The sequence below is a fragment of the Anolis sagrei genome, chromosome 4 (genome assembly GCF_037176765.1).
Source record: "Anolis sagrei isolate rAnoSag1 chromosome 4, rAnoSag1.mat, whole genome shotgun sequence".
Lineage (NCBI taxonomy): Eukaryota > Metazoa > Chordata > Lepidosauria > Squamata > Dactyloidae > Anolis > Anolis sagrei.
In genome coordinates, this window is record NC_090024.1 from 203581817 (window position 1) to 203597367 (window position 15551).

A 15551-nucleotide genomic window follows, 5' to 3' on the forward strand; every position below is an offset into this window, starting at 1 on the left:
GAGTATTAAAAAACACAGAGCTGGGAAAATGGCTCTGATTGCCATCCATGCAAACAGTCAGAGGATGGATGGGAAGGTAGAACTCTTTACATGCAAGTACTTGTGTTGATAAATCTCTTACTCCACTAGCAGAGTTACCCAGTAAACTGCATCTACAGCTTCTATCTTTCAATATAATGCATCCTAGACTACAGGAACAGGAACACCCTGCCAGAAAGTGATGGTATGGTATCAAGAACTGTCCAAAGCTACCAGGACACAAGGGATTAACAACTTCCGAACTTCCAACTGTGGTTAGTCTTCAACTCCCATCAACCCAAGCAACATGACAGGAATAATGAGAGCTATAGTCCAACTACTTCTTGGGGGGCCAAGGATTTACCACTGCTGCATGAGGACTACAACTTTATTTCCCCATGGTTTTCAGCCCATCCCTTGCTAAGCTGCTCTAACACACCACCTCAAGAAACACTAGTCATGATCCATAATCAACATGGACATTTTAATCCGATCTGTACTCAGGCCCAAGAAGATTTGGCCATTACTACAGCAATTATCACTTAACTTGAATCAGACATGTAGTCCAGGAACCTCAATGTGCAGAGCTATTATTATAGTGCAGAAGAGCATGGGTAAATTCACTTCACTGTTTCAAGGGGAGAAAAAAAAACATGAGATGGTGTCTATCTGCAAAAATGCTTTCTGCCAAATGCCCTCTAGTTGATGTCCTATTTAACAGTATTCTGTGAAATTGTTTACTATTGCATCCCACTGCACATTAAATAGAAACCATAACAACCATGACACTGAAATCAAAATGGAACATGGAATTATTATTCTTGTACATGTCTGGACATACAGATGGTTTTTATAGAAACACCAGTCTCAATCTAGGAGAGATATGACTGCCTATTTACCTGTTAATTCCTTTACAAAGAAAGCCAGTCACTCTGCAAGTCAAAAATCCCACCTTTTGTTTGAAAATTTCCTGGCTTACCCATTTTCTTTTTAGTTAATGTCTTTGTTACCAAAAGGGATAGAAATACTGCAAAATTCTGGGCATCTAATTCCCTCCATCCTACCGAGAAATCCTTTTAGTGTTTAATTGGCAGGTCTTTCTTAGTTGCGGCTTGGGAGTTCCCAGCCAATGCATCAGGCACCCATCTTTGCTGTCTTTTACGGAATCTAATCTTATTACTGAATTTTATTGGCACCGCTGTAATGAAAACTGGTTTATTATTTATGGATTTGAGTTGATTTTTAATTTTTTGTATTGTGTTATATTCTTTATTGTTTTAATATATTCTGATCTACTTCAAGCATCCCATGAGCAGAAGTGTTCTAAAAAGTAAGCATTAACTATATGAAATGACCTAAAAGGGTCTCACTTGAGCTCTAAATAGTCTGGTTACCATTTCTCAATTCTTGCACACTCAAGAACAAAAAGATTATCGGGAGGGATGCCTTCAAGTTCATTTTCATTAGCCTGGGGTATGAGAGGTGTACTTTTACAGGCTCTCTAGCCTTCTCTGCCAAAGAGTGTTGGTGCCCACAAATCCCAGGATTCCATAGCACTGAGCCATGACAAACTGCATTAATTCTGCAATATAGATGTATTCTTAAGCAAAAACAAACACATTGCCTATTTGCACTAAGAGACACTGGCGTTGCTAACTTCCAGCATCTACTTGTTAGCACTGAATACTTGATTCAGTCAACACATGGTATTGTTTCCACAACACTGAGCTTGATATTACACAGATGTGCAGTTTCTTGACTCTTGGGAACCAACTCTTCCAAATCCTCCTTCTCCTGATATTGCTGTTGAAAGAAAGGAGGTGGCTATTGAGCAGGCTAAGTTGAGATACTGGTCAGAGAACATCACAAGAGTTTTGGGGGATTCTACAGCAGTGAGCCATTAAAAGCAGACCATTTTCGGTTGGGGTGTGCGTGTGTGGGTGGGGGGAGGTTTGATCACTATTTAAACATAACTTACCCATATAAAAGTATTCTGGGGACTTTTCATCAGTTGCTAAATCTCTTATTACATTTCCAAACCGCAGCCACAGCCCAAATGCGACGACAGCTGAACCTGCCAACTGAAAAAACAAAATAAAATCCAGAAGGTTAACAGCTAAAAGGAAATAATAATGGTTCCAGAAAATTTGTAAACAAACAACTCTTTATTACATCCTGGAAACTCCCAAGGTAGATGATGCTGAGGTCCCACCCATTTCCTAAAATAAAAATATTGCTATTGGCATTAACACAATATGAGCTGTACACAAACCTATTAAAACTACAGTGCTAACAAGGATGTGCACAGACGTATTGACAGGTGTTCTCACTGTTTTATTTAAGATGTGTACAGTCCTTTTAACAGATTAAACTGATGAAAGCCACTTCTATGCATTGCAACTATAGCTGGCTGGACACAGTGCTGACGGGATGAAAACAATCATACATTTTTTCCTACTCCTGAAACAGTTTTCTCAATATTTGAAAAATTGATGCATGCATTTTTTTTTCTTTAAGAGAGAATAAATTAACTGAATAAATGTGCATGCAATCCTTTGGGGAAAAAACCTAACAAACTAACAGTGAAGGTGGAAATGGAAGATATCTTTCTGAATCAGTGCTGAATTTGCTAGCCAATATAACTGTAAAAGAAGAGCCAGTGCTCCATCGAAACTTGAATTAAGCCCTTGGAGATAGCAATGCCTGAATGACCTCTCAGCCATGGAAACTCACTGGATATCTAGAATCATAGAGTTGGAAGAGGCTCTAAGGAGCCATCCAGTCCAAACCGATCCTGCCATACAAGAATGCACAGTAAAAGCTTTCCTGATGGATGGTCATTCAGCCTCTGTTAAAAAAACTCTGAGGCAGCATATCCCGCCATCAAACAATTTTTATCATTATGGATTTTTTCCTCATGTATAGATTGAATCTGCTATTCTCCGAGGAAGGTAATGGCAAACTGCCTCCAAATAAACTTTTCCAAGAAAGCTCCATGATTGGTTTGCCTTTAGATTGCCATACATTGAAAACGATTTGGAAGCACATAGCAATTGTCAATTGTCAATAATAGGAGTACTCTAAGCTTGTGGGGGAAAGACATGGTGAGTTTTGCCACTATGGGTATATGGACCTCACAGCTAGATACAAAATATGATGCTAATTGCTATAAATAACCTCATATTGTGTCAATATTGTGCAGTTAGAGGCTGCATTTTCTTTGGCACTTGAACCTGAGACTTGTTAAAGAAATAAACTTTTTGTGATTTCTTCTTTGTATGGTGCTCAAAAGCTCTTTACCCATGATTTATAAGTAGCCAATCCTTTTTTCTTTCAATAGAGCCTCTTTCTCAGGCAAGCAACCAAAAGCTATGGTTACTTCCATTTGTACTAAGAGCATTTACCAACTACTTAAAGTGCTCCAGCCCATCACTAACACAACAAGCCTATAAACATGTGACCAAAAGCTATATTAGATTTCTAGATTTTCAATTTTCTAGATTAGAATTCGCTTAATCTTCAGTCCACAATAAATAGCAGTTTGCTTCCCTAATGATGAGGGCTTGAATATGTCTTACAGGACTGCCTGCTTTCAATCCAAAGGCTCATACTCTCTAATGCTTCACATATGTAAATCAGGGCATGCCTGGACAAACAATATCAGCATGTGGCCAAGATGATAAAAGTTATTAATAGGAAGAACACACAAGCTAGGAGAGGCTGCTGCAGTTTGCTTTTGTCTGAATCTACTGGAACGGGCCAATTGCTGTCCCCTTTTGTCCTCACCATCCCCCGAATTAAGGGCACAGTATACTTTTGCGTTTTCAAACTCAGTTTGCAACAACTGAGGTAAGCTGAGGACAAAAGGGGAAATTGAGAAGATGTAAAAGCAGTTGAAAATGTGAGACCATAGAGGATGAATTGGGGCTGTTTCAGCCAAATCGGGACAGCTGGAGCGTATGGAGGTTTGGTATCAGTTGAATGTTAGCTTACCAGCCCATTTATTTTACTTATTGATTTGATTTATGCCCAGCCTGGAGCTCCCAGTGGTACAATGGGTTAAATCCTTGTGTTGGCAGGACTGCTGACCGAAAAGTTGGTGGTTCGAATCCGGGGAGCAGAGTGAGCTCCCATCTGTCAGATTCAGCTTATTATGCAGGGACATGAGAGAAGCCTCCCATATGATGGTAAAACACGTGGGTATCCCCTGGGCAATGTCCTTGCAGGCGGCCAATTCTCTTATACCAGAAGCAACTTGCGGTTTCTCAAGTTGCTCCTGACATGAAAAAAAAGCCCAGCGTGCATCTTAAAGTGATACAAAAAAAATTACAACAATTTAATTTTCTTAATTAAAACAATTAAAATGTATCAATGGGAAAAAAACCCTTGCAACGGATCTAAACACCCTTCTAATAAAAGACGTCATCACATTAGAATGAGGATTTGCCATGCATCGTGGTGAATCTGTGGGGTCTCGCCAGAGGGCATGGAGAACCTGTCGCTCCATGCCCCAAATTACCTGACTTACATGGACCCCCATTGTTCAAAGACAACACAGGAACCTTTTGGTGTTGCTGCAGCAGCGGCATATGCCACTTCCTTTCCTTTTTCACCATGGAACCTAACCAGAAGTCCTTGTGCATCATGTAATGTGCTCTATGGAGAAAGGGGAGAAGAAGTGGCATACGACAGATAAATCAGCCCATCCGATGAGGTCATAAGTCCAACTCTCCTGTCAAATATGTGTTTGAATAAAATAATATCTCAAACAAACAGTATGAGTGCTCAAAAGTAGAGCATATGATTTCCAATAGATGGTCCTAGGTTTGACCAGCAGCATCTCCAGATGGGACAAAGAAAGGCTTCTGCCTGAAATCTTGGAAACCATTGCTAGTCAGAATTGATAATATTGTGTTAGGTGAATCGATGATTTAACCCAGAATATAACAGAATTGAGCCATGGCATTTAAAGTGGTATCAAACTGTACTCATTCCACAGTGTAGGTGCAACCCAAGAAAACACACCAAAGTAAAAGAAACCAATTTATGCCCCCACCAAATAAGGAGGAGGAAAATATTAATAACATTCATTTTTTCCCTTGGTCGAAGAGGATTAATTTCTCTTGTAGGCAAGACTAGGCACTTTGACAGTCACAAAGGCCTGATACAGATAATGAGCCTCCTCTAATCAATTTGGAGTGGGGGTGGAGAAGCAAACAGTTTTTCTCTTCTGGCAAAGAGCAATTGAACAAGGGACAATAGCCCCTGCTTGCAAGGCCACACAACACAGAGCTTTGTATCGCTACAGTTGGGCTCCCAGCTGCAGCGAAGTGTCACCAGCCTCCCAACTTTGTATTCATCTTTATGAGGAGTAAAAACATCACCCTCTAGTGGAGGGATAGGCAGGCTTGTGGGTTTTCTTTGCACATTGGTATCTTTAGGTTGGGGCATTAGATTTTGCATGTTTTAAAAAGGCAATGACTTGTCAGTTATAGGGAGACGCACTTGTGGAGTTTGCGGTCTTATGTTCTGAAAGAACTTGCTGGAGTTTGAATGCTCTACACATTTTCATAGGATGGGGGGGAATGCAAGTGTTGCACTGTACCCCAGGCAGCAAAGTCTCTGGACTCCAAAACAAACTGATAGAGAAGACAAAGGATTGCAGGTTAGGAACAGGGCACTCCTAATTGGTTAAATTTCACCTCTTTTTTGGCTACTTCTTCATCTTGATTAATAAAAAGGGATGACTTCTCTCCTCCACAATTCCAAAAATGCGGGAGTTGGGAAAGGAATGCTATTTCCTTTTCTGGAAAAAAACAGTTTTATTCTCCCTCTCCTAGTGGCAAAGAATGGAAAAATGTATACCCATAACCACACGGAACTGATCAACTTTCCTATTCCACCTGTTAGAAACGAGTCAGAGACCTCTGTCATCTCCTGAAAGGAAAAGTTCCCACAAAACATTTCCTTGGGGAGAAGACCACATTTCCTCTCTAGGAATCGAGTGGGTGCATCTATACTGTAGAAATAGTACAGTTTGATTCCACTTGAAGGCTGAGCGAAGGAAGATAGATGCTTTTGAACTGTGGTGCTGGAGGAAAGTGCTGAGAGTGCCTTGGACCGCAAGAAGATCCAACCAGTCCATACTTCAGGAAATAAAGCCCGGCTGCTCATTGGAGGGAAGGATAGTAGAGGCAAAGATGAAGGACTTTGGCCACATCATGAGAAGAAAGAAAGCTTAGAGAAGACAATGATGCTGAGGAAAATGGAAGGAAAAAGGAAGAGGGGCCGACCAAGGGCAAGATGAATGGATGGCATCCTTGAAGTGACTGGATTGACCTTGAAGGATCTGGGGGTGGTGACGGCCGACAGAGAGATCTGGTGTGGGCTGGTCCATGAGATCACGAAGAGTTGGAAATGACTGAATGAATGAACAACAACAAAACTGACATTACTCAGTGTCATGGAATACTGGGATTTGCAGTTTGGTGAGACACCAGCACTCTGGTAGTGACGTATGGGTGTGTCTGTACATCATGTGAACAGAGAATTTATCTTTTCTGTCACCTCAAGTGGAAACATTGACTATTACTCAATGATGCAACAGATTACAAAGGTCCCTGGACCAGCCTACCCCCCCCCCTTCTCTACTATTTATTTTGTCTGAAAATCCTAGTTTTCCAATATGTTTGTTTTGCTTGCGGGGTTAGATTGTCCTGGTGGCCAGATGCCCAAATATACTCCTGGCCTTGTTTCAGAAGCAGTGATTGGGCTGCAATAAATTCCTTTAACAGTATTTCCTCACAGGTTGCTATGGTTCTTTCAGGCTCTGTACTGAGATGCTGTTCTACTGCATAAAAGATGACTACATCTTGAAGGTGTAAGGTACACACTCGGGCCATTGGTCTTTTGGTAATTGGCAAGGTCTTTGGGAATCTTTCCCACAGAAAGCTGCAAATGAAATGCAGAAGATATGTTGTTTACAGAATTGGGCTTTGTCAAGCAACTGAAAATCTTCTCAGACTTGACAGGGGAATGAGTGGCTTATTCAGCTGCCCGTTGCTTAACTCCACCAACCAACAAAGGCCCTCACAGGAGCCTAGAAAGGCAAAAACAAACAGTCCTTGTAAGTAGTGCTGGCTGCCAGAACCCATAGGCAAGATGCAGCTCAATCGGCCACAACACATTCCTTCTCCCTCTTTCAGCATGGTCCTTTCCTTGCAAGAGTTCTCGGGCAGAAGGGAGACTCCCCTTGCTTTGAAGAGTCATTTCATTCACTGAAATGGAGACTGCCCTGAAATAGTTGGAAAGCAAGGGAGGGCTCTATGCATTCAGACACTGCAATTAACCCTGTTGCATTGCGACCGCTGCTTTCAGGTAGGGAGAGAAACAAAATCCCAAACCCTGTGCCAATTTTCAAAGTGGCCTGTTGCAGCAAAAACAGGAGATTTCTGTAGCACTTTAAATATTGACTATGTTGTTCTTCAAAGTGCTCAGGGCTATATGACTTTTTGTGCAGTTGTTTGGGATGCTTTTGCTAAACTGTTAGAAATGTGCACACATGTGCACAATAATTCTTCAGATTATCTTTCCATCTCCTGGATCTATGCTACTAGATTTTAACTATCTGATGAAGTGAGATACATAATCTAAGATGAACTGCAAATGGATGTAAATGCCTGCACACATGCACAAAATGCCAGGTTAACTCTCTCCAGTATTTATTTATTTACAGTATTTATTTATTTACGCCCCCCGTGGCGCAGTGGGTTAAAGCGCTGAGCTGCTGAGCTTGTTGATCGAAAGGTCGCAGGTTCGATTCCGGGGAGCGGCGTGAGCTTCCGCTGTCAGCCCTAGCTTCTGCCAACCTAGCAGTTCGAAAACATGCAAATGTGAGTAGATCAATAGGTACCGCTCCGGCGGGAAGGTAACGGCGCTCCATGTAGTCATGCCAGCCACATTACCTTGGAGGTGTCTACGGACAACGCTGGCTCTTAGGCTTAGAAATGGAGATGAGCACCACACCCCAGAGTCAGACATGACTGGACTTAATGTCAGGGGACTACCTTTACCTTTACCTACAGTATTTATATACCGCATTTCTCATCTCTGGGGGGACTCAAAGCGGTTTACACATAAATAATGGCAAGATTCAATGCCTTACGTTGGGCACCAATACAATGCCAATACAAACAATTAAAACAGTAAAACCACAATTAAACATAAATCACAATTAAAACAATTAATGATGCATGGTTGCTGTCATTGCATACCTTCAAAGTATTTCCAATTGATAGGATGCCTTCTTTATTGTGCCATAAGATTTTCATGTTTAAAATACATTATTATCAACAAAAGAAAGGAGTCACTTTCCATTTTCTCTAGCTTTTCTGAGATACTTATTAATGAAATATTTGAATTAAAGCAAAGGCTCCACATGGTGCTTTAGAAAGTCAAATGACAATAGCAACAGTAAACTCCAAAAACAGAATTAGAGTAACCATACACCTAAAAACAAGTTGAAAAATCCCAATCCTTAAGATCTATTTAAAACCAGGAGAAGAGTTGTTGTTCTCCTTAATTCCCAGTTATCTGTACAATATCCTATCCAACCTAACAATTATTGTGGTTCCAGGAAGCAACCTACTCTAAGGAGACAGAAATTGCCAATGGCAAAGAAATCCCTTTACATCATCACACAGCTGAATAGAAATAAACATTCCCCTCTGGCAGTTTCACCTAAGCGTGCACTCCCAGAGAGGCTGGGTAGATGGCACAGAGCCGAGAAAGAGAGCCAAGTGCCTTCTTCAGCTGCCAAGAGCAATTTCACAGACCCTGCTGGACTGTTCTACGGTTCTGCAAAGGATAAACCTATGTGCACAGTAGGCAAGAGAGTGGAGGCACCTGGGAGATGTCACATCCCAAAGAAAAGATCATTCAAAAGGGGAAAGTATCCTTTCATTAAAAACACACACCTTGCAATGGTGAGAACTGTGAGCTCTCTTTGCATCCCCAGGCACTGCAGCTCAGCAAGCAACAGAGACAACATAAGGGGGCTGCCAAGATAATACTATGTATTTATTTTATGCATTTCTGCTATAATATAGGAAACAAACAATTGTAGGTCATAAAGCAAACTGTACGTTTGTTCTCTTAAAGTCTTTCCTGGGATCGAATAATCAAACATCTTCCTAACTGTAAGACCTATACAGTAGAACATGCTAGATTTTCCTTCATTGGGTCAGTTGGACGGCCATCTGTTCAAGATGTTTCAGCTATTGATTTCCTGCAATTGTAGATGAAGTTTGTGGTCCCATTCAACTGTATAATTTAGTAATATCCAGAGTCCCTACATGAAAAAGTAAAGGTTTCCCCTGAAATTAAGTCTAGTTGTGTCTGACTCTGGAGGTGGTGCTCATCTCCATTTCTAAGTCGAAGAGCTGGTGTTGCCCATAGACACCTCCAAAGTCATGTGGCCATCATGACTGGATAGAGTGCCGTTACCTTCCCATAACAGTACCTATTGATCTACTCACATTTACATGTTTTTGGACTGCTGTTAGGCAGAAGCAGCCTAATAGTGGGAGCTCACCCCGCTCCCCGGATTCGAACCGCCAACTTTTTGGTCAGCAAGTTCAGAAGCTCAGTAGTTTAACCCTCTGCGCCACCAGTGTAGGACAGAATAAAGGAAATGCAACAAAACTTGTACAATAAGTTGACAAAACCAAATGGCTGTTGGTCAGTTGATAATTTCACTGTAGGTCTGTCATGGGAGAAAGGGAAGAGACTCATGAGAGCAATTAACCTAACTGGAAGAACAGATTACATAGGTCACACACATAACAGGTGCATCCAGCCATGAACATCTGATGTATTTCTAAATAATATGAAATCCAGCCATATTATAGAGACCCTATCAGGATTCAAAGCACTTCACACACATCAGGAAGCACTATGAAGTGCTGTAATTTGGACCAATGTTACTAAGGCCATATTTAGGATAGGTGGCTGAATCTGAACAAAGATGATTTGTGTAATACTGCTGAATGGAGTTTTCCCTAACCTGGCACTTCCTGCTGGTGTCAGAAGACAATCCCCGTTATTTTGCTTTGGTTGGAATGATGGACACTGTAGTCCAACACTGTGGTCAAGTGGAGAATCAAACCCTGGTCTTTAGTGCCATAGTCCAACACTCAAATCACTGGCTCTCTGAGAAATTGGGGTGGGGGGATACTTTAAATAAAAGAATGGATGAATAAACTTTGAAGCAGGGGCTTTCTTTCTGATGGTGGGCACAAGGGCAGCCTTAAGTAGGGTGCCCACGAGGGAGGAGAGGCCAGCTGTGGGCTCTCCTGCCAGGAGGCGTGGCCGGCAGCTGATAGGGCCATCTATCTAAACCGCGGGAACTTTCCCGCTGGGTGAGGGGGCTTCTGGGAAGAAGAAGCCCCCCTCAGGCCAAATGGCGGGGGGGGGGGGAACACCCCACACCGCAACCTCCACGGCCTGGTAAGTCAGGCCATGCCATTTCATGGAACAATGGAAATAATTGTGTGAGCAAGGCAGGGTGATCCTGTAGGTAATCTGGACCCAAACCATGTAGGATTTAAAGGTCAAAACCAACACCTTCTACTTTGCCCAGGAACTTACTTAGGTGATCCCTCGTTGTCCAAGTAGGATTGTCTTCCAAGATCAGTGTATTGGCGGTGGGTACATAGGTGACTATGGAGCCCTGTTCTTGATCTGCATCTTCTCCCACAGTGAGGGCATTGGTTTCCAGGTTGAAGGCGGTCCCAGTCGGGGTTGGCTTGATGCGTCTTCCTCTTGGCACGTTTCTCTCTTTCGCCCTCCATTCGTGCCTCTTCAAATTCTACAGTACTGCTGGTCACAGCTGACCTCCAGCTGGAGTGCTCAAGGGCCAGGGCTTCCCGGTTCTCAGTGTCTATGCCAGAGTTTTTAAGGTTGGCTCTGAGCCCATCTTTAAATCTCTTTTCCTGTCCTCCAACATTCTGTTTTCCGTTCTTGAGTTCAGAGTAGAGCAACTGCTTTGGGAGATGGTGGTCGGGCATCTGGACAACGTGGCCAGTCCAGCAGAGTTGATGGTGGAGGACCATTGCTTCATGCTGGTGGTCTTTGCTTCTTCCAGCACACTGACGTTTGTCTGCTTGTATTCCTGAGATTTGCAGGATTTTCCGGAGACAGCGCTGATGGAATCGTTTGCCCAGGAACTAATTGGCAGCCAGTGGAGTGACTTTAGGATAAGTGTAATATGCTCACACCTAGATGTTGCTGTAACCAGTCTGGCTGCCGTATTTTGAACTAGCTGGAGTTCCTACTCTTGTACAAAGTGCAAGAATAGGAAAAAAAGACATGCTGCCATGTCATTTCTATAGCGGGTTTTCCTAAAAGAACAACAGACATTGAGAAAGAAAGATGCTTCATTATCCCAATACATTCTGATTATTTATGACTGGTACATATTTCTGACTAGTACTAAAGATGTCACATAATACTCTTTGGTTGACCTAGTTTCCAGTGTCCAAGTCTGTGAGGTACGTGAGAAGGACCCATTCCTATGATAATGCACCAAAGGATTTTGGGACCACAGAAGTGGTGAAACTTATGACTCTGATTTCACTGAGCTTGTTGAAATGGAAAATCAAGAAATGTTTTAATGTCAGTCATCTGACAAAAACCACATTGATGCGCAACAGAAAGGTCATTCTCACCCTTCACAGAACAACTTCACATTCACTGAAAAGTCATCTGACAAAAACCACATCAATGTCCAGTAGAAAGATCATTTCTTACTTCTCATACATCACCCTCACATTCACACCTATCAATAACACTGGGTAACAAGTTGAAAACAATTCTGTTCCTGGTTTGAAACTGTTATTTCCTGTTTGGTTGTGCGGTACTTAGTTATATTTTCAGCCAAAGAGTTGGCTGAAGTCGTAACCTACATACCTGCCTCCTAGGATACTTCACACTACACAATTGCAGCACCGTGATTCTGCTTTAACTGCCATGGTTCTATCTTAAAGAGTCTTGGGTTTGCATTCAGAGAATGGCATGGCAAACCTCTTCTGGACAAATCCTGCCTGGCCATGCTCCAGAAGTATTCTCTCCTGATGTTTCACCCACATCTATGGCAGGCATTCTCAGAGGTTGCGAGGTTTGTTGGAGACTAGGCAAGTGAGGTTTATATATTTGTGGAATGTCCAGGGTGGGAGAAAAAAAATGTGAATATTGCAATTGGCTACCTTGATTCACATTTATAGCTTCAAAGCCTGACTGATTGCTGCCTGGGGATCCTTTGTTGGGAGGTGTTAGCTGGCCCTGTTTGATTCTTGTCTGAAATCCCCCCCCCTTTTTAATGTTATTTTTTATTTATTGTCCTGATTTTAGAGTTTTTAATACTGGTAGCCAGATTTTGTTCTAACTTTAAAATCAAGACAGTAAATAAAGCAAATCCACAGGGAGCAATCAGTCAGGCTTTGAAGCTACAAGGCCATTTAATGCTAATCAAGCTGGCCAATTGCAACAGTCACATTTGCCTCAAACAGAAAAAAGTTCTTTCTCCCACCCTGGACATTCCACAGATATGTAAACCTCAGTTACCTAGCTTCCAACAAACTTCACAACCTCTGAGAATGCCTGCCGTAGAAGTGGGAGAATTATCAGGAGAGAATGCTTTTGGAACATGGCTATACAACCTGGAAAACTCACAGCAACCCAGTGATTCTGGCCACGGAGGCCTTTGACAACACATGGGACAGCCATTCTTAGCATAGAAATAGCATCCTACATCTATTCTCAATGTAAATGTCAAGATGAAATCTCTGTCAATACAAAAGACAGCAGTACAACTAAATTTTAATGAATATACAGCAATTAATATGCAATCATTTAAAAGCTAAACATTCAGTTCTCTGCCTGGATTGAGAAATATGTCAGTTTTTCTTTCTCCTATTTTTTGGTCCCATTTATGAAGAAATTCACAAATTTTCCTATGTTATTCCCAATATCCCAAACTCAATCAACACGCTTGTACTCTCTGCCATGCACAAGTACAGTGCTATGTGGCTTGTGCACGAGCCACTGTTTCTACACTGTTTATTGGTATTTAAAGTGTCAAATTGACTAAGGATGTGAATCTTCATTAAATTCATTCTCATGGAGAAGAATGAGTAATATTACATATTTTTTCATCACCGAGAGAAAGTCATCTATAATTGCACACTTTTCAAAGACAATTTCAGGTCTGGCACATATTCTGGTCAAAAACAAATATTAGTTTTCCTGCACAAAAAAGAAGAAGAAATAAGTGATTATCTGCACAGGAAACTTGAGCAAGAAACACTATCACATGCATTTGTCATGAGTTCTGCCTGTCTAAAATTCATAAGTCAGGATTTCCTGACACTTCAGAAATCCAATTTATCAACTATTTCTAAATATTTTAAAATCATCTTTCCATTCCTATTGATATGCTGATGGCTTGTAGGAATCACATACAACAATATGTCTCAAGAAACATTCATGTAGCTCTGAGACACCAGGGAAAAAGTTGCTTATTACAGAATTTCATTATTTTCATATACTGTATATGCGCACTGGGTGCGCCGCGGGTCAAACCGCTGAGCTGCTAAACTCTCTGACAAAAAGGTTGGCAGTTTGAATTCGGGGAGTTGGGTGAGTTTCTGCAGTTAGACCCAGCTTCTGCCAACCTAGCAGTTTGAAAAAAATGCAAGTGTGAGTAGATCAATAGGTAACGCTTCTGCAGGAAGGTAATGGCACTCCATGCAGTCATGCTTGTCACATGACCTTGGAGGTGTCTACAGACAATGCTGGCTCTTCAGCTTAGAAATGGAGATGAGCACCACCCCCAGAGTCGGTCACGACTAAACTTAACGTCCGGAGAAACCTTTATCTTTTATATTAAATCTATATCACAGCAAACTGTAGTTCTTTGAAAGCTAGGCTATGATTCTGGAGACCAAGGTTCAAATCCCTGTGCAGTCAAGGAAACCCAATGGATCACCTTGGGCAAGTGACACTCTCTCAGCCTCAGGGGAAGAATTCCTTATGATCGAATCTTGCAAAGAAAAACCTCATGACCTTTGGGTTGTCAAAGGCACACAATAACAGTTATTCAAAGTTGTACAGATATTTTGTTATCATGATAAATGTCAAGGATTTCATTTAGGCTCGTGAGACAGTAAATGCAACTTGTCAGCTATGAAAATGCAAGATCACAGTACTCAGGATATTGATACTGAAAGATAAGTCATGCAGATTCGCTGTCAGTTTCCTGTGACCTGCTTCAAGTAATGTTCCCCTTTGACAACTGCTTGCTTCAAAGGGCTGTTGCTGGAAACCTTTGCTTTGCACAGACATGTGTAATGTTACCCTCTTTGCCCTTGTGTCCTAAAGCTAGAGGCAACTTAAACAAATTGCGAGCTAGAGAACTTGGTACAGCAGCATTTGGGTAATCAGTTCTTTTTTCCAAGTAACCCCATTTTATTATTGGGGCTTCATTTCAGTTGTAACAAATAAATAATTTAGATTTTTTTTCATGTCAGGAGCTACTTGAGAAACTGCAAGCTGCAACCAGCGTGAGAGAATTGAGCATCTGCAAGGGTATTGCAGACCCCTGGATGTTTGATGTTTTGCCATCATTGTGGGAGGCTTCTCTCATGTTACCACATGGTGAGCTGGAGCTGACAGAGGGAGCTCAACCCACTCTCCTCAGATTTGAACCACTGACCTCTTGGTCAGCAGTCCTGACAGCACAAGGGTTTAACCCATTTTGCCACTCTGGGTTCCATATAATGTAGATAATTTACTTTGGTGAAATACTGGAAGTATTTGAGTCGTAGTTCTAGGGGAAATGCAGGGTGGAAATGAAGTGATAGATTAGTTGAAATTGGAAAAACCTCCAAATATCCCCATGTTTCCTGCAGGGAATGGTAAAACCAGATTAACAATTATACAAGCCCAACATAATAGTAAATAATTGAATTGGCAGACTATTGTATTAAGCCAGTGGTTCTCAATCTGTGGGTCCCCCACCCAGGTGTTTTGGCCTGCAACTCCTAGAAATCCCAGGCAGTTTACCAGCTGTTAGGATTTCTGGGAGTTGATGGCTAGAACATCTGGGGGGGGGGGGGGGGGACGACACCATAGGTTGAGAACCACTATATTATGCTATGGCTGGGGAATCCAGAAAATGTGCCATGGAATCCGTTTGTACCAGGTTTCACCTTTTCCAAAGAGAAGATATTTTTGTGACCTGACCCAACAAGATCTGTGACCATGTGGAAAAATCCCATCCTTAAAATTTATGGAAATATTTCTCTGTATTCCTGTGTAAAAAGATTGTATTTCTTGTGAAAGTGGTGGATGATGATGGATGAAACAATAAAGAAGTGCGAAGTAGCATGAACATGTCTAAAAGTCTAAAGAATCTAAAAACATGGCTCTTAGACAGGTCTTTGATCTTGAATAATCCATGGCCAATGTGATGAATC

General features: G+C 41.7%; 1 protein-coding gene across 1 annotated transcript in view; it reads right to left on the reverse strand.

Annotated features, from left to right (window-relative positions):
* TSPAN2 (tetraspanin 2) overlaps positions 1-15551 on the reverse strand; it is a 62304-nt gene that overhangs the window by 31421 nt on the left and 15332 nt on the right. The window contains exon 2 of the mRNA XM_060772556.2: positions 1997-2099. Coding sequence (XP_060628539.2) covers positions 1997-2099 — 103 coding nt within the window. The remainder of the gene's footprint in view (positions 1-1996; positions 2100-15551) is intronic.